Source organism: Schistocerca gregaria, chromosome 2 (genome assembly GCF_023897955.1).
Source record: "Schistocerca gregaria isolate iqSchGreg1 chromosome 2, iqSchGreg1.2, whole genome shotgun sequence".
In the NCBI taxonomy this organism is placed as follows: Eukaryota; Metazoa; Arthropoda; class Insecta; order Orthoptera; family Acrididae; genus Schistocerca; species Schistocerca gregaria.
The window spans coordinates 651,038,744-651,059,620 of NC_064921.1; the positions used below are offsets into that span (position 1 = coordinate 651,038,744).

General features: G+C 44.9%; 1 protein-coding gene across 1 annotated transcript in view; it reads right to left on the reverse strand.

Annotated features, from left to right (window-relative positions):
- Nucleotides 1–20,877, reverse strand: part of LOC126335919 (Down syndrome cell adhesion molecule-like protein Dscam2) — a 627,039-nt gene that overhangs the window by 536,804 nt on the left and 69,358 nt on the right. Inside the window, exon 2 of the mRNA XM_049999393.1 lies at nucleotides 18,970–19,094. Coding sequence (XP_049855350.1) covers nucleotides 18,970–19,094 — 125 coding nt within the window. The remainder of the gene's footprint in view (nucleotides 1–18,969; nucleotides 19,095–20,877) is intronic.

Here is a 20,877-nt window from a genome sequence, read left to right on the forward strand (position 1 = left end):
TGTGTGAGGGGCGGAGCGTAACACGAACGCCAATATCTGTTGTGCCAAGAGCCACACTTGAGCCGTCCCACTACACGCTAAACGATGTTCATCAGTGTCCACTGTTGCGCAGCCTAAACATAGTGGAGTGTCTGCCAAATGAAACGCGTGCCGCCGTTGATTCGTTGCGAACTTCCTATTTACCACCACATACCTTGTTGAGCGTACGGCCGTTGGGAAGTGAACGTTCCGTATAATGTGCCATGTCTGTCGCCAGTTCTTGTCTGGGTACTTCTTTTCTAGGGTATTCCTGGGGCACCGGCGCAGTAAGAGTTGGTATACATTCCGCGTCGTCGGTAGTCGTGTTGTTGGGAAGGGTTCTCTGCCAGAGCAAAGACCCCCCACCCCAAAAAAAAAAAAAAAAACTTGAAATGTGACATCTTCGGTGAAATATGGCCCACATTGACTGGGGGCGCAAGTACATCGGGCAACGCACCCGAGATATTGCGGAATTGACAGCGCCACTGTCGTAAAATAGTACTGACGAATAACGCCCGTCAGTTTTCGTACACGTTCACCAGACCAAATCCACCCTCTCCAGGTGGGTCCATATGAGCCACCGAGGGCACGGAGGATGTGCCTGTAGGGACGTATCCGTTGCACGCTCCCCGTGAGTCCCACATTCCCATCATGTCCACACTAATACATTCATAGTGCGCCTAATAGATGTTTGCCCATCATACTCATTACTCGTGGCAGATTAATCTACCAAGTCCAGTACGAGTTGGGGCATAGCGTGTGCGTTCCCACAACAAGGTCTATGGCCGGGTAGCCATATTCTAACTATATATGAAGGTAGTATCTGTTCCCAAAAGAACAGATACTATTGGTGACCGTGCAACTTCTCTAGAATGAATAGATAATTAAATCGACACCCTAGCTGCTAACAGGCGCTGATATACATCATTGGGGACATGTTGAAAATGTGTGCCTCGACCGGTACTCGAACCTGGGATCTCCTGCTTACATGGCAGGCGCTCTTTCAATGTCGGCAGTGATGTATTTCAACGCCTGTTTGCAGCTAGGGTGTCGATTTAATTATCATTTCATTCTAGGAAAGCTGCACGGTCACTAATCGTATCTGTTCGTTCGGGAACAGATACTACCTTCATATAAGGTTTGTTAATCACGGGCCAAGGACTAAATTTCGTTGAAATAAGAACGAAATATTGTGATTTCAGAATCTACGTCGTGGTAGTACAATATTTGGGAATTAGTGTCTGATTTGGAGTTCAGTTAAGTCGGTGTTCCAGAGGACACCTCAATTGTTTTTTTAAGTTGTTTCATTTACTTATTTATGTTGTGAGAATTTTTTATTCTCTCTATCTCTTTCTCATTTGTTACTGCTTGGTTACTACAGTGGTGTGCCAAACTTAAGGAAGAAAGTATTATTCACATTTGTTACTGTCCAGTACCACAGCTCGATGATTTTTGGACCATACGTTCTTCACGCTTCAGTCTGTAACCGTGCGTCTGCTACGGTCGCGGGTTCGAATACTGCCTCGGGCATAGTTGTATGATGTCCTCAGCGCCCAGAACCGCTAGGCCACTTCTATGTAGGGCGTAACAAAAATGCAAGGCACAAATTACAGGACACATTCCTCACACTTAAACGAAGAAATTACGGTATATGAACATGGGTCTAGAAACGCTTTGTTTCCACGTTACAACTAATTTTCCTCAACTCATTAATCATGTGAAAGAAACAAGAACAGAACGTTAGAACCATGGGGAACGTGCACTCTTGCTGACGTCTGGTTACGTTGTGCATCACCAGTGTTTTGTTTCACATGTCCCTGTTGCCACGCGACGTACGTCACAGCTTGTTTTACAGGTGACATCAACTGTTACATCGACCAGTACGACCGTTGCAAGCGCACGGGCTATTACGTAATGTTAATCACAGTCTTGGCTTGTGCAATGGTGGTGCACACAAATACAAAAATGGTAGATGTCCATTTGAGTACGGTTTGGCAATGGCGCAAGCGCTCAACATTTGTACCGAAACAGTTTTCCAAAACGAAGGTGCCTCGACAGGGAAACGTTTGGAGCTATAGATCCTCGTCTTAGGATGAGGGGGGGGGGGGGGAGGGGGGAAGGCTAGATGGAAGAAGACACCGGAACGGGAGGCGGCAATTTTTCATGCAGATGACGACGACCCTCGTGTCAGTACAAGATATGTAGAGTACAAGATATGTAGCTGAAACACTGCAGGTTGGTCACATGACTGTCTGGCTATGTTACAGGAGGACCAACTGTATTCACACCATTTACGGCGTATGCATGATCTGTTAGCAGCTGATTTTCTTGCACTGGTACTCTACAGCGAATGATTTATTCGACATAGTGTTACCCCTGATTTTAGTTCAACTGTGCTGTTTACAGATGAGGCGTCGTCTCAACGAGATCAGATTGCAAATTTTCACAATCGGCTTGCATGAGCAGACGTCAATCACCACGCAACTACTGAAGCATGTCTTTAACAAAGGTTTTCTGTCAATGGTTGCGCCGGCATTGTTGATGACTGTTTCGTAGGGTGTCACTTTGTTCCATCCAGGCTCAACGGACAACGTTATTATAATTTCGCAGAGATTGCTCTACCTGACCTGTTAGCAGATGTGCCTTTAGCTGAGTGACAAAACATATACTTCATGCACGATGGAGCACCTACTCATTTTCCGTCAATTTCTGAATAACAGATTCGGTGACCGATGGATATGTAAAAATGGACCAATTGCCTGGCCTCCACGCTCTCCGGACCTAAACCCACTGGACTTTTATTTGTGGGATTATTTGAAAGCTCTTGTGTACGGAATACCAGTACGAGATGTTAAGTGTCTCCGTGCACGTATTGTGGAAGCTTGCGAAACCATACACAATACTCCAGGGATAATCAGCGCAGGTCGGACCATGAATCAGTGCCCACAGAGTACAAATTGAACATCTTCTGCGGGAAAAAGGTGCATGTGCTATGCTCGTGCATTCTGTTTGTGTGTATTTCTCACGATTAATGAGTTGTAACGTGGAAACAAAGCGTTTCCAGACCCATGTTCATATAACTTATCTTCGTCTACGTGTGGTAAATATGTCAAGCAATTTGTGCCGTAAATTTTTGTTACAAGCTGTATAGTGTAAATAAATATGTTCATTATGTAAGTAATGACCTTAGCTGCAGTTGGGCATTGAAATAAATCCAGTGACGATAAGAGCAAATTCGTGTCAGACCGGAAGTCGAACCGCGATTTCTCGTTTCTAAATGTAGATTGAACGTTAGGGGCAAAAGACTACACCAATCAGAGTACTCCGTTCTTGGTCTACCGGCATTATGGTCCCTTTCCTTCTTGAACATGTTGTATACTACCCTTCTTGCCCTATAGCAGATTTCTAGTTTTCTCAGAAATTCGAACATCTTGCACCATTCGACCTAGCCTAACGCTTTTCCATGTCGACAAATCTTATGAACGTGTTTGAGTTTTCTTCAGTCTTGCTCTCATTATCAACCGCACCTTCAGAACTGCCTCTCTAGAACCTTTACATTTCCTAAAGCCAAACTAATCGTCATCTAACGAAACATCAATTTTATTTTCTATCCTTCTGTATACTATCCTTGTCAGAAACTTGAATGAATTAGCTGTTAAACTGACGTTGAAATAATTCTCGGAGTTGTCAGTTCTTTTTATCTTTGGAATTGTGTTGATTTTTTTTCTCGAAAGTCTGATGTACGTCGCCAACGACTTTAGAAATTCTGATGGAATTTTATCTATCGCTTCTGCCTTGTTCGGTCTTAAGTCTTCCAAAACTTTGTCAGATTCTGTTTCTAATACTGGAGCCCCTGTCTCTTCTATACCGACACTTGCTTATTGTTCTAGCACACCATCAGACAAGTCTTCTCACTCACAGAGGCTTTCAATGTACTTTTTCTATCCGTCCCCTCTCTGCATTTCATTCAACAATTATTTCTCAGCACAACCTACCTGCAACATCATTACAAGCTTTTCAGACTTATATCATCACCCTGTACATACGGCGGCTGAATCAAATATGGAGTCTACTCTTTCGGACATGTCCGAAGTGACAGAAGCCTTACTATGATGAAATATGCTCACGTTTCACTCATTTATTGAATGTCTGTAGTATCCACGCCGCCACTTACATCTGTGGAGACTATAATATTCTAAATTCTAGGCTGTGGCAGTCTTACCGCTAGTAACAATAGGTTAATTACGCCTATAATCTCGGGAGGGTTAATACTAAAATAGACACGTTGTGTGACTGAGAAGGAACCCCTTGAATGCAACGACGCAAATTCAATCTTTATTGAAGTTCGTTTGAACGTGTCGAATTAATTATGATGAAAGGAAAAATATTAGGTACTAATGAATCACCATGCTCAGCAGGTAGGCGACAGAAAACGAGGGCCCTGGAGATGCAGAGATCAAACTTCTACAGAATGTATGTATTAAACTTCACATAATGGACATCGTCGACATTCGAGAAATTTTCAAAGCAAACCATTTACTTGAGCCATGAACACCAGTTGTAAAATGGAGTACCACAATGATTACAAAGATTCACACCATGAAGCCAAAGTTATTGAGAGTTACAAACCGAGTAGGATGTTCAGATAAGTATCCACTCTTAAAGAATGCGTATAGAATCATACTGGAGTACCGGGGTGAAGAGAAATGATGGTATATGATGTCATGCAACCCAGTGCGAAATATTCTGTCGTTGGGCTTAATGTGCCAGAGGCTGAATTCATCCATTGGTTCCAGGGGGTATGAAATGCACATAGTTTGCTCTACAGGTGTATGATTTGTATAGGCAGAATTGAGTTATTTTGACCAGCTACTTGACAAAAGCGGTGCTTATCCTGTACCCGTAGTTCTCTTATGCCCATTTTCCGACTATTGCTTGCAGTGACGTAAATATTCCCTACAGTCGTTGCAAGATCACGCGCACGGGAAAGAATCGTAGGGGATGGAGCTCAAATTTTTCACAGCACAATAAATAAATTTCCAGCCAATTTACTATCCTCAGTCTTCTTTGTCTTCTCACGGCATTAAAAACCTGTGTGGGTTTTAGCCTCATCTACAAGTGTCCTGTATTCTGCCCTCTCCAGCGCGGTTCTCCGATATCCTCAGATTATGAGAGATTTGAGATCATCTTTCACATCGTATATCGACCGCTTTCGTGGCCTTTCTATTTCCGGTTGGCCTCCATTCAAAAGTATTTTTAGTTCTTCCAGTATCCATTCTGAGGAGATGTCCAAGATAAGGGATTCTTCTACTTTTTATTATTCATACGACGTCAGCTCCTTGTAGAAGGCGGTCCAGCTCAGTATTCGTCCTAGATCTCCAGAAACCATTGTTATCCTGAAATGACCCATAGATCTTGCGCAGCCTATATCCTGGGCTGCTGCTCATCGACACTTGTTAGCGTTCATGTTTCGCATCTGTAGGGTACAACTGGCCTTATCATGACCTTACATAGTTGCAGGTTCAGCTGCCTGTTTAATAGCCTAGAGGCCAAAGATTTCCTAAACGCATGGAAGCATCTATTATGACTTTGGATGAGCAGTTTTATTTCAGTTGACATTGGATTTGTGCTGTTAATATTAGAGCCCAAATAGTCAATGTTCTGCACATGTTCGAAATTGAAACCGTCTACTGATAGTAGATCCAAGCTATTATTTTCCTTTCTGGTGAAATTCGCATACTTAGTCTTTGTTTCTTTTATAGAAATTTCTCCAGGACTTGTGCCTCCTTTCATCTCACATATTGTCCTCTCTAGTGATACCTTTCTTCAACTAATAACTGCTACATCATCAGCATGTGCGCGTATCTGAGTGAACTTTGTGCCTATGAAACCAGATACACGATGTGATCAAAAGTATCCGGGCACCTGGCTGAAAGTGACTTGCAAGGTCGTGGCTCCCTCCACCGGTAATCCTGGAATTCAATATGGTGCTGGCCCAACCATAGCCTTGATGACAAATACCACTCTCGAAGGCTGGAAGGTTTCTTGGGGAATGGCAACCATTTCTTCACGGAGTGCTGCACTAAGGCGAGGTATCTATGTTGGTCGGTGAGGCCAGGCACGAAGTCGGATTTCCAGAACATCCCAAAGGTCTTCAATAGGATTCTAGCCAGGACTCTGTGCAGGCCAGTCCATTACAAGGTTGTTATTTTCGTGTAACCACTCCGCCACAGGCCATGCTTTATGGACAGGTGCTCGAACGTGCTGAAAGATACAATCGCCATCCCCGAATTGCTCTTCAACAGTGAGAAGCAAGAAGGTGCTTAAAACATCATTGTAGGCCTGTGCTGTGATAGTGCCACGCAAAACAAGAAATCGATTCAAGTCCTTCCATGAAAAACAAGACCACACCATAACATCACCGCCTCCGAAGTTTTCTGTTGGCACTATACATGCTGGCTGATGCCGTTCTTCGGGCATTCCCATACCCACACCCTGCCGCCTGATCGCCACATTGTGTACCGTGATTTGTCACTCCACACAACGTATTTCCACTGTTCAATCGTCCAATGTTTGCTCTCCTTACACCAAGTGAGGCGTCGTTTGGCATTTACCGGCGTGATGTGTGGCTTATGTGCAGCTGCTCGACCATCAAATCCAAATTTTATCACCTCCCGCCTAACTGTCATAGTATTTGCAGTGGATCTTGATGCAAGTTGGAATTCCTGTGTGATGGTTTTGATAGATGTCTGCCTATTACACATTACGACCCTCTTCAACTGTTGGCAGTCTCTTTCAGTCAACAGACGAGGTCGGCCTGTAGCTTTTGTGGTGTACGTGTCCCTTCACGTTTCCACTTCACTATTATATTGGAAACAGTGGATCTAAAGATTGTAAGGAGTGTGGAAATCTCGCGTTCAGGTGTATGACACAAGTGACACCCAATCACTTGACCAAGATCGAAGTTCGTGAGTTCTGCGGAGCGCCACATTCTGCTCTCTCACGATGTCTAATGACTACTGAGGTCGCTGATATGGAGTACCTGGCAGTAGGTGGCAGCCCAATGCACCTAATATGAAAAACGTATTTTTTGCGATGTCAGGATACTTTTGATCTCATAGCGTATCTGAAGCTTCCTCATGGCTGCTTCAAGTGCGCTATGGAGAGTGCGTCCCCTTGTCTGACTTCTTTACTAATTCTAAACCAATTGCTGAGTTGTCCATCCACTCGCACTGCAGCCGTGAGACCGGCCTATGCTGCTTGACTAAGTGAGACCTATTTCTATGGTATACGAAGCAGCAGCAAATCATTTAGAATTTGTGGTCTATCGAGACTATCAAAGGTCTGATTGACGCCTAGGTAGAGATTTGTATGCTCAATGTTATGGTCATGTGCCTCTTGATGTATTTGCCTCAACACAAATATCAGGTCTGTTGTTGACCTGTTAGGCCTAAAGCCACACTGATACTCCGCAAGAATCTCTTCTGCGTGTGGTACTCACCTGTTGTAGATAATACTACAGAAGGTGTTAGGTTAGATTCAGCACGGTAATTCCTCGGTAGATTGAACACAAGTCTTGTCTCCTTTCTCGTATATTGGTTGGATTACACCGAAGGTCCATTCTTCTGGAATTCTTCCCTAATTGCACATCAACTTAATAAGTATGTGGATCCGCTTATGAAGATCGGTTCCCCCATCTTTCAGCAGTTCTGCAGTTATTTTATGTTCCTGGTGATTTGTAATATTTTAGAAAATAAACTACTTTCCGCACTTCCTCTAATGTTGGATCCTCTCTTTCTGGATCGGCTGCAAGCATTTCAGCCTTGCTTCCTTTTTCTGTTACACTGCCTGTCTACAAGTCTTTATTTCTAAGTCTCTTTCTTTCCCCCAGTATTTCATGTGCTATTGTTCTAATGGCATCTTTAATAGAGTTTCATTCTTTGTATATATCATCTCCACCCCCTTTTGTTTGTAACTCCCGTCTGAACCTGTTCTGGTACTCCTGAACAGTAGATATACCTGTATCTTTCAGTTGTTATATTTTCCATTTCTTTACACTAGTACTACTTTCTTTGGCAACTTACGGCGCCAGAGGTTGAATTTGTCCATTGATTCCAAGTGGTATGAAATTCAGTGTTTCACAGTTTGCTCTAAAGGTGTATGATTTGTATACTTAGACTAGGAATCAAGCAAAAGCGAGTTATTTTGACCAGCTACTGGCCAAAAGCACTGCTCATCTAATACTATATTCCAGCTACTGTTTGCAGTAACGTGAATATTCCCTACAATTCTTGCAAGATCGCGCGCACGAGAAAGAATCGTAGGTGGCAGAGCACCTACAAGTTTTCGCAGCACAATAAATAACTTTCCAGTCAATTTACTATAATGATTAACAATGGGTATAATTGTAATCGAGTGTGTTAAGGCATTGATATTAGCTGATCTTGTTACAAGTCTCTCGGTGATTCTAATTACCAGGGATCCTTTCATATGCATTTCCTCTTCAAATCCCGATTGATTGAAATTGAAAACAAATTGCTTACTGGACGATGCGATAAATTTATTTACCTCATCTACAAATTTTCGGGCTAGTTCCGCAGTTGTCTGTGCAGCGTCAAGTTGAAGATCTGTTTGAAATTTAGTTATCTCGAGTCATCCAGTTATGTAGCACTGAAGTTGTGCACCCATGCACTGCTTCCCTTGATATAACTGTAATCTATGTCGTGCGCAGTTTTATGTGCATGACGTATTAGTCACTATCACGCACACACTGTTAATTGCAACAGGCATTCTTGAAACGCCCAAACAGCACTGTTCTCAAGCTGAATACCTTGAGCACTCTCGTAATTTTAAGAGTCACCTTTCTGTTATGCATAGAGCCTTTCTTCTAGCATCCTTAACTTCAGCATTTCGAGTATCTCTGAAGGGTCGTGTGCGGCATGAACAAATTTGTGAAGAACAGTGCACAGGATTCTTGCAATTTTCCTATCTATTGCACAGTTTGCCAAGGCTCCCTCTCACAGTGATCGCGGAACCGGAAGATAAGTAGAATTTCTATTTTACGCAACTTTCTTGGTGCATTTACAACTAACTTAAAGTATTTATTTATCGTATAGTATTATTTCAAACTACATTAATGACTACACACTAAGAATAACATTCATAAAGAAACATCTAGGTTACAAATATAGTTAACTGAACTAACAATCGTATTTAAAACACTCCGTCTTCAGGCCAGAAGTGGCCTACCGGGACCATCCGACCGCCGTGTCAACCTCAGGGGAGGATGCGGATAGGAGGGGCGTGGGGTCAGCACACCGCTCTGACGGTCGTTATGATGGTATTCTTGACCGAAGTCGCTACTGTCTGGTCTCGTAGCTCCTCAATTGGCCTCACGAGGCTTAGTGCACCACGAAAAATGGCAACAGCGCATGGCGGCCTGGATGGTCAACCATCCAAGCGCCGAACACGCCCGCCACGCTTAACTTCGGTGATCGCCCGGGAATCGGTGTAACCACTGTGGCAAAGCCGTTGCCAACGGTCGTAATCAGGAAATCTTCAAATGGTCCTGTGTAGCCTCCTAGTGAACGTGTCTGCGCTATGTGCTGGATTATCTCCTCCAAAGACGCAGTTCGGAGATGTATTGAGTTTCTCTTTGTATATTTAGTCTACACTTTGCCATGATTGACTCAAATACGATTTAGAATTATCCAAGTTTTTTGGGAAGTCAAAGATAGTCGGTTTTTCTGGAATTTATCGAAACATGCAGCTACAGTAACTTACCAACCTTTCTTTCATTATTAAGCAATATCAAATTTGTTATTTTGTAAACAAATAGCTTCCAAAGTGATGGTTTTCTATAGCAGTGTTTCTTAATATAATCTGAGAAGAAAAAGCCAAAATACAACAAATGCGATGAAACAAGGAAGAATTATCCGAATGGAGTGAAAATCTATAGATGTGATGTACACGTATAGACAAAGAAATAATTATGATTTTTTTAAAAAGAACTGGATGATTTTTCAAGACAAAGAACTTCACAAATTGAGTAAGTCAATAATGCGTTGGTCCATCAGTGGCCCTTATGCAAGCAGTTATTCCTCTTGGCACTGATTGACAGAGGGATTATGGACCAAATCCTATCCAATTGGCACGGTTGATCGTCAAAATCCCGAGCTGGTTCGAGGACGCATGTCATATTGCTCCAAACACTGGGGAGAGTTTCGGTGACCTTAGTGGCAAGCATGAAGACAAGCAGTAGAAATTCTGATGGTGGGCGAAGTGATATTATTTTACTGAAATGTAAGCTCAGGATGGCTCGACATGACGGGCAACGAAACGGGGCGTAGAGTGTCAACTACATACCACTGTGCAATACGGGTGCAGCGTATAAGAACTGAAGGGATCCTGCTATGCAAGAATACGCCATCTTAAATCATCACTCCTGGTTTCGGCCCGTATGGTTGGCGGCAGTCAGGTTGGTAACCCACCGCTGTCCGGACGTTTTCAGACACTTCTTCACTGGTCGTAGGGGCTCGTTTTGAAGCGTAACTTATCTCTGAAGTCAATTCAACTTGTAAGTGTACTGTCATGTCGCTGGCTTAGTTGTGGAGTGTCTTTGCGGGCAGCCGCGTCTGAGGAGTCGAGCGCGGGACACGGAACTGTTATTTTGCGTAGTGTGCAGCTCTACATGTGAGACGCATTGTTAGCATGGAAGTTGAGGTGTTGCTACAAGTGTTGTTACAGTAAAGTGATAAAATAAGTAAATGATTCAGAGGAAAGTGCGTCATGAAGTAATTTAAAAATGAGCAGTGCTGCTGATAACATACACTCCTGGAAATTGAAATAAGAACACCGTGAATTCATTGTCCCAGGAAGGGGAAACTTTATTGACACATTCCTGGGGTCAGATACATCACATGATCACACTGACAGAACCACAGGCACATAGACACAGGCAACAGAGCATGCACAATGTCGGCACTAGTACAGTGTATATCCACCTTTCGCAGCAATGCAGGCTGCTATTCTCCCATGGAGACGATCGTAGAGATGCAGGATGTAGTCCTGTGGAACGGCTTGCCATGCCATTTCCACCTGGCGCCTCAGTTGGACCAGCGTTCGTGCCGGACGTGCAGACCGCGTGAGACGCCGCTTCATCCAGTCCCAAAGATGCTCAATTGGGGACAGATCCGGAGATCTTGCTGGCCAGGGTAGTTGACTTACACCTTCTAGAGCACGTTGGGTGGCACGGGATACATGCGGACGTGCATTGTCCTGTTGGAACAGCAAGTTCCCTTACCGGTCTAGGAATGGTAGAACGATGGGTTCGATGACGGTTTGGATGTACGTGCACTATTCAGTGTCCCCTCGACGTTCACCAGAGGTGTACGGTCAGTGTAGGAGATCGCTCCCCACACCATGATGCCGGGTGTTGGCCCTGTGTGCCTCGGTCGTATGCAGTCCTGATTGTGGCGCTCACATGCACGGCGCCAAACACGCATACGACCATCATTGGCACCAAGGCAGAAGCGACTCTCATCGCTCAAGACGACACGTCTCCATTCGTCCCTCCATTCACGCCTGTCGCGACACCACTGGAGGCGGGCTGCACGATGTTGGGGCGTGAGCGGAAGACGGCCTAACGGTGTGCGGGACCGTAGCCCAGCTTCATGGAGATGGTTGCGAATGGTCCTCGCCGATACCCCAGGAGCAACAGTGTCCCTAATTTGCTGGGAAGTGGCGGTGCGGTCCCCTACGGCACTGCGTAGGATCCTACGGTCTTGGCGTGCATCCGTGCGTCGCTGCGGTCCGGTGCCAGGTCGACGGGCACGTGCACCTTCCGCCGACCACTGGCGACAACATCGATATACTGTGGAGACCTCACGCCGCACGTGTTGAGCAATTCGGCGGTACGTCCACCCGGCCTCCCGCATGTCCACTATACGCCCTCGCACAAAGTCCGTCAACTGCACATACGGTTCACGTCCACGCTGTCGCGGCATGCTACCAGTGTTAAAGACTGCGATGGAGCTCCGTATGCCACGGCAAACTGGCTGACACTGACGGCGGCGGTGCACAAATGCTGCGCAGCTAGCGCCATTCGACGGCCAACACCGCGGTTCCTGGTGTGTCCGCTGTGCCGTGCGTGTGATCATTGCTTGTACAGCCCTCTCGCAGTGTCCGGAGCAAGTATGGTGGGTCTGACACACCGGTGTCAATGTGTTCTTTTTTCCATTTCCAGGAGTGTATTTGTATATCCTCTCTATGCGTGTCGTACCGTACTGTATCAATCATCTGCACCGTGTTCGGTCTCCCAGAATGGACTAATGTGAATCAGTAATACGATTTTTTACAAAAGAGAGCATTTAAGTGCCAGTGTCTTGTAGCGAGCGTGAGAACGTGCGTTCGATCATCGCGTTCCGCATCATCAACAATCACCCGCGCCGCGACGGTTACGCGCTCGCTCGCTCAACTGAAGAACTGTGAACAGTAAATTTAAACTCGTGAAGAGTGACAAAATTTATTACTAGTGTCAAGGATGACTGTGTACATGTGGCGAGCGTAAGAACTATCGTGCGACCATTCGGCTTCCGCATCAACAATATTCAAATGTTTCAAATGGCTCTGAGCACTATGGGACTTAACTTCTAAGGTCATCAATCCCCTTCAACTTAGAACTACTTAAACCTAACTAACCTAAGGACATCACACACATCCATGCCCGAGGCAGGATTCGAACCTGCAACCGTAGCGGTCGCGCGGTTCCAGACTGTAGCGCCTAGAACCGCTCGGCCACCCTGCCGGCAACAACAATCATCCGCGCCGTGTTCGGTACGCGTACGCTCGTCGAAGTGGACAGATAATAATCAAGACTGTTAGTTGGGATAAACATTTACGACTTACAGTGTGAGCAGTGCAACCTGTGGTTTCCATATCGTCTCAGAATATAGATATTCATACCAGACATAGAACAGTGTTGTGCTTAAAGGTGCGTGGCTCCGCTTATTCGCTTGCATATTTCGATAGATAATTTCAGGCAAGCCAACAGCAGTGTGGAGCAGAACAGTACGACCGCCGCGGGATTATCAGGTACGTGGTGTGGACAGGGCTCACGGTCAAGCAACGATCAGGCACGACAACCACTTAAAGGCACCCCGCCCATTCGTACACCCGGGCGTGTTACATACTCCACTAAATGAGATTAATGGCTGAAGAAGTGTCTGAAGACGACCAGGACAGTGGCGGGATACCAACCTGACTATCGCCTGCCATAATGCCCAACAACCAGAAGATGGTACGTGGTGACACTTCTTTCCGTAGCAGAACCACTTCAGTAGCAGTCAGCGGCACCCGTAGCACAGCAGTACGTCGATGATATTCTACACCCCATATTGTTGTCCCTCACGGCACGACGTCCTGGGTTTCATTTCAGCAAGATTTATATCCAAGACACGGCGAGTGCTTCGTGTTTACCTAAACCTACCTTGGATCTCTCTCCAATTGAGAGCGTTTGAAGCATTATGAGCAACCAGCTCGGAACTTTTACGATGTAAAGCACCAGTTGGGCAGAATTGGGCACTATGTCCCACAGGAGGAACCCAACGTGTCTATTCACCAGTGCTAGGCGAATACCTGCTTACGGAAGAGCCACAGGTGGACCAACGCTTTATTAACTTGCTCAATTTGTGAAATCTTTCTCTTGAATAAATCATCCAGTTTTTCTGCAATTGTCATTTGTTTGTCAGTATATGTATATCAAATTTACCGATTACCGTCCAATTCGGGTAATTTTTTCGCGGTGCGTCTTTGTTGTCGTAAAGATTACTTAAACAATCAGAGAACGAGTGAAATGGCAGTTATTAATTGTTTTGAATTTTTCTAAATTCCCCAAGGTGAGTTTATTGTCTTCACACTTGTGGTCAACGTATATCTACATCTACATTTATACTTCGCAAGCCACCCAACGGTGTGTGGCGGAGGTCACTTTACTTGCCACTGTCATTGCCTCCCTTTCTTGTTCCAGTCGCGTATGGTTCGCGGGAAGAACGACTGCCGGAAAGCCTCCGTGAGCGCTCTAATCTCTCTAATTTTACATTCGTGACCTTCTCGGGAGGTGTAAGTAGGGGGAGGCAATATATTCGGTACCTCATTTAGAGGTGCACTCTCTCGAAACCTGGCGAGCAAGCTACACCGCGATGCAGAGCGCCTCTCTTGCACAGTCTGCCCCTTGAGTTTGCTCAGCAACTCCGTAACGCTACCACGCTTACCAAATAACCCTGTGACGAAACGCGCCGCTCTTCTTTTTTGATCTTCTCTATCTCCTCTGTCAACCCGACCTGGTAAGGATCCCACACTGATGAGCAATACTCAAGTATAGGTCGAACGAGTGTTTTTTAAGCCGCCTACTTTGTTGATGGACTACATTTTCTAAGGACTCTCCCAATGAATCTCAACCTGGTACCCGCCTTACCAACAATTAATTTTATATGATCATTCCATTTCAAATCGTTCCGCACGCATACTTCCAGATATTTAACAGAAGTAACTGCTACCAGTGTTTGTTCCGCTATCATATAATCATACAACAGAGGATCCTTCTTTCTGTATATTCGCAATACATTACATTTGTCTATATTAAGGGTCAGTTGCCACTCCCTACACCAAGTGCCTATAAGCTGCAGATCTTCCTGCATTTCGGTGCAATTTTCTAATGCTGCAACTTCTCTGTATACTACAGCATCATCCGCAAAAAGCCGCATGACTTAGGACTGGTAGCCATAAGGTGGGAGTAATCCTAATCGTACCCGATATCATCCTCGTTGTGTCATTTAGTTCAATGTCTGTTTTTTTGTGTTAGTGTTGTTACGCCAGATGGGGCAGCAGTATTTTGATACTAAAAAAAAAAAACAGCACTAAACGTGTTTGTCTTAACGTAGATGCCGAACAGCCCGATGTGAATCCATATAGATACCGTATGATTTTGTTCTTTCCGCTGATTTTTGAAGCTGTCTTTCTCAAGTGTTTCTTACAGCTCAATGTTCTGCCTAAAATAAGTACTACATGTTTAGGAGTTTCATTGTAAGTTAAGGTGCCACTGTTGAAAGGAATTTTAAATCCCTCATTTGCAGTTTATTGGTCACGTGAAAGTATGAAACCTTCGTCTTAGTTGAGCTGGTTGAAGCGTTCGAATCTCCCAATCCCTAGACAAATGCAATGCCTAGACAACATGCACTCATATTCAGGGTAAAACAGAACGCCTTGAAGGTCTACAGACAGGACGTTCATATTCACAGGACATGTACTTTGGTATTTTCTGCATAAATGATTAGCGACCCAGTCACCAAGGTTAAGCATGTGTCCTGTTGCCTAGTAGGAGCAGGGTTCACCATGGGCCCTGATAGCTTGCTCCATGCCTGATGGCGTCGACGTGTATAAGGCGCGAATGGCGTCCTGCTGTATAGCTATCCACGCTGTGTTCACCGGGTTTCAAAATTCATCTGTGGCGATGGGCACTGGCTCACAGTGCTGCATTTGTCGTTTCACCGTATCCCACAAAATTTAGGTTGGTGGCAAGTCTGGTGACTGACGGGTGAGGGCAAAAGGCTGACATTCTGTGACGCCAAGATGGCAAGTGTTCATGCAGCAAAATGGGATCGTGCATTGTCTTACTGGAAAACGGCGTCTGGGGTGTTGTGCAGAAAGGTGGTTACTGGTCGCATTCACGTAGGTCACGCTAATCAAAGTTCCCTGGACACGCACCGACTGTGATTTGTGGTTATAGCCAATAGCACCCCACGCCATAAAGCCTTGAGCTGGGCCTGTATGTCCTGTGCGAGTGCATTCAACGTGATGCCCTGCCCTCTCTCTGCGGCGAACAAAAATACGGCCATCATTTTCAAACAAACAGAATCTGCATTAGTCCGAAAACACTGTCTCATGTTATTCCTGTCCCCACTGACGTCTTTCCATACACCAGTGTCATCTAGCATGGTTCTTCAGTTCCGTGAACCATTCTGCACACACCCGTTGCATTGTCGAAACACTTCGTACACTGTCGAAACACTTCGTACTACATGGGCAGCAATTTCCCGGATTACTTTCAGTTTGTAGTGACAGCGAGAGTCGCAGGCACATTTTAATGGTACGTGGTGTTACGCCGCGATATTGATGTTGGCCTTGAACCCGGAGGCCAACATGGTTCAAACGCTAATCATTTCTGCAGAACATATTACTGTACGTGTCCTGTGAACATGGATGTCCTATCTCAAGTCATTCAAACGTTGTGTGTTACCTGAACGTGAGTGTACGTGGTGAAAATTATATTGATGTATTTGTTATTAAAGACCTAAACTACGTAGGATTTTCAGAAAGTAAGTTACACATGTCATTCCATGCCAAGACTATTGCTTAACAACAATGTCTCATTGTCAGACGAAAGTATATGACTCGGGTTCCCTGAGGCACGATTTTGCTGCGCTATTGATAAGAGGTGCATAACCCTGTACGAATGGAATGGCGCGACAACTGGAAACTTACTGCAAAGATGAAGATTACGGGACAGTACGATGCTTGTGGGAAACACGTCTAAATTACACAAAGATCGAGGTCATTAACATACAACATGAACAGCAAGGGATCCTACACGCTTCACTAAGGTGCACCCGAAGGTACATCTACATCTATGAATGCCCCTCCATTAGAACATGCTGACTCCTCCCTACGAAAAAATCCTCACCCCATTCAGTAATTTCGCCTGACAACACGTACGATGGCGCTTTTGATAATAGTCGTAGGTATGGTGCTAAGGAAAATGCTTATCGGAAATCTAGTAATACTGAATTTATTTCGTGGTCTTTTGGCTGTATTTGTTGTGTCTAGCGTTAGTAAAACGATGCCAATAATCTGACAAAGGCGGCACGGGCGTGGGTGATGCTGAGCGGGATGGGAGGCCCTCGACAGCGACCAGAGACGAGAACGTCCACGCAACCGAGGGAGAATACCTTTGTGGGTGAGGGAGGCGGTTTGGGGGGGGGGGGGGGGGTTGTTAGGTGGAGCGAAGAGATGTGGAGGAAAGTAATTTTGCAGCAATGAGGACGCTACACAACAATTCTTGAGTTTCTTTGTGACCAATGAGCGGATTTCTATCGGAAAGGAACTGAACCATTGGTAGATCATTCCGACTATTCCATACAAACAGTGTTTTAAAATCGGACTGGAAGGTATGACATAATTTCCCCTAACCTGACAGAGGTACTCCTGAAATCTTGTGATGTGAGTTTTTTAACAGGTTTGAAAATACTTGTACGATTTAAAAAGGTAAAAAGTGTGGTGCATGGGATAGATAATAGAAAGGAGGTGAACTATACCTGCATCGGTCATGTACTGCATGTGCTCCACGTCTTTCGTTTTAAAGCTCGCAAGTATTTTCACAAATATTAAAAATTTACGATCATAAATTTTCACGACAATTATATGGGGCTAGGAGAAATTATTTTAGAATTTGTAGTCAAAGTTGAAACTATGATATATTAAAAATACATTTTCATTCAAATAATTATTTTCTATTTTTTAGTTCTGCGTTTGCCAAATTTTTCTATCAGTTTGAAAAATTTTGATGTGATTACAACGACGACATGTGGTAAATTTCTGTTTGCGTTTCTGTTCACCTGACACAGCCAATTTGCTTCCTCCTCCTGCGCGTATCTTAAGAGGAGGTAAGATCTGGAGTTCCCGTGGACGCTTACTAGCAAAGTCTCTATCCCATCGGGAAGTTAGTTTGAAATCAATTGCAAAATTTGTACCGAACAGACAGACAAGAAAGTGAGATCGGTCTCAACTTTCCCCCTCTATGTGCTCAGTCTGAAACGTCCCCTTTGAAAAATTATACAAGACTGTGCTTAAACTGACACACAATATCTTTAGCGCAACGCAATCTGACTTCCAAAAATCCCTACGAAAGAATGGCCCTGACTAGCATTAACCTATACGTTTCACAAATCACTTACCTCACAAAAATCTTCGTTACTCAAGCTACTGCAATACAGCGAGCGCCACTACTGCCAGCTAAATAAAAGATTCATACTACTGAAGGCACTAACTACTGATAGGCATAGTTAGCAAATGAAAGATTTTAATAGAGAACAAACAATGTATTTACCTCACTAGTCATAATATATATAGCAGTTCATGACACCAATTCTCACAAATTTCAAAACTCCGCCATCTCTCTCCCCACGTCCACCACTGCTGGCGGCTCACCTCCAACTGCGCAACGCTACGCGCTGTTAGCATCCAGCTGCCGCTGCCCAACACTACAACGGCAGACAACAATGCAAACCAGCCACAGACTGCACACGGCACAGCCAAAGATTTTTATACAGAGCGCTACGTGGCGGCGGTGTTACCAATAAAAAAACCTAAACAGCCTACTTACATGTCATGCCCGTCTGGAACGCATTCCGATACTACCCGCACAACACGCCTGTCCTTCAGGGCAGCTAAGATGTCAGACGTTACAAATCTTTTTCAGCGCCACTCATACCGAAGAGATCGAAAAGAAAGAGAGCTGATATTTCACTATCATTAAATTTTGAGCTATGCTTAAAATCTGATGTCTCGAACTCATCGGGAAATCACTTTAAAAGCAACAGCAAAAATTTGTAGCTGACAGTCAGACAGACAGGAAACTGACCTAATGTAAACGGTGTCAATAGTGTCATATACAGTATCTCTGTCACTTTTAAGCATAGTACAGCATTCAATAAGAGTTACTTTGAATGTCATAATAAGGTGAAACTTACTTATTGAAGTCCCTCGTTAAGTCCCATTAATTAGTCAGAGAATAGTGTAGAAAGCAGCCTACGAGTTCGCAGGAGCTGTGAGCAGAGGAGCTGGTGTTTGTTTGTTTGCACACTGGGGCCCGTGCTCGGCTGCCGGCACACGACTCACCGGCGGCGGGTTCCCGTGGGCGGAGCACTGCAGCGCCACGCCGGTCGAGTTGGAGAAGTCTGCGCGGTGCGGCGGCTCCTGCAGGAACACGGGGCCCTGCAGCCCGTCGCTGCTCGCACCGCCGCCTGCAACAACAACAACAACAGCGCGGTGGTAATTAGTGGATTCGCCACCGGGTCCTTCCTCCCACCTCCTCTCTAATCCCCACATCGAGCCGAGCCTCTCTTGCAGCAGAGAATGGGTGGACAAGGCACAACGAAAATATTGACGTCTCTGCGCAACCAGGAAAACCTTTACTCTCCCTCTTAAAAGAGCACACGGGTCACTTTGGAACTCTATAGGTGGTATTCTCGGCTGAAGTAAGTCGTGCAAGAGAAGGTAACTGCATACGATGGACTTTTTGAGACTGGTACCTCCTGGACTCGCATTCGGGAGGACGATGGTTCAATCCCGCGTCCGGCCGTCATGATTTAGGTTTCCCGTGATTTCCCTAAATCGCTCCAGGCAAATGCCGTGATGATTCCTTTCAAAGGGCACGGCCGACTTCCTCACCCGTCCTTCCCTAATCCGCTGAGACCGATGACCCTGCTGTTTGGTCTCCTTCCCCAAACAACAGAACCCAACCCTCTGGTACCTCGCGAAACACCATTTCTCTCTCTGCAGCACATATAGCTGCACGTCTTCAATGAGCCAAATAATACAGAAACTGGACGCCGGCGTTGCGTCTTTTCGAATGATCCTATCGTCGAGTGAACCGACGGTCCAGTGAGGCTTATAAGTAGCAGTATGTAGCGCAAGTAAACATGCTGAATGAACATCCACAACTCAGCGTTGTAATTAATGTGAAGATAAACCACTTCACCGCTGAAAGGCTTTGATTGTTCCAAAACCACGACCGGTTTTGATGCCCATCATCATTTCTGAAAACAAGTAAGAGAAAACGCTTAGGGATAATTTTTCACGATGCTTGTAAACATAAGGCAGTGGATTCTAATAAGAACTGTCTTAGGTAAAATTCTACCTGCGGTCAGTCTACATGCAGTGAGATGTATAACTAACATCACAGAACAGTGTCAGTTGGGGAACCACGAACGGAAACAGACCTTGTATAGATGGAAAGGCGTAATACATCATGTTGTTGTTGTTGTCTTCAGTCCTGAGACTGGTTTGATGCAGCTCTCCATGCTACTCTATCCTGTGCAAGCTTCTTCATCTCCCAGTACCTACTGCAGCCTACATCTTTCTGAATCTGCTTAGTGTATTCATCTCTTCGTCTCCCTCTACGATTTTTACTTTCCACGCTGCCCTCCAATACTAAATTGGTGATCACATGACGCCTCAGAACATGTCCGACCAACCAGTTCCTTCTTCTGGTCAAGTTGTGCCACAAACTCCTCTTCTCCCCAATTCTGTTCAACACCTCCTCGGTAGTTACGCGAACTACCCATCTAATCTTCAGCATTCTTCTGTAGCACCACATTTCGAAAGCTTCTATTCTCTTCTTGTCTAAACTATTTATCGCCCATGTTTCACTTCCATACCTGGCTACACTTCATACGAATACTTTAGAAACGACTTCCTGACACTTAAATCAATACTCGATGGTAACAAATTTCTCTTCTTCAGAAACGCTTTCCATGCCATTGCCAGTCTACATTTTATATCGTCTCTACTTAGACCATCATCAGTTATTTTGCTCCACAAATAGCAAAACTCCTTTACTACTTCAGGTGTCTCATTTCCTAATCTAATTCCCTAAGCATCACCCAACTTATTTCGACTACATTCCATTATCCTCGTTTTGCTTTTGTTGATGTTCATCTTATATCCACCAAAAAATGGTTCAAATGTCTCTGAGCACTATGGGACTTAACATCTATGGTCATCAGTCCCATAGAACTTAGAACT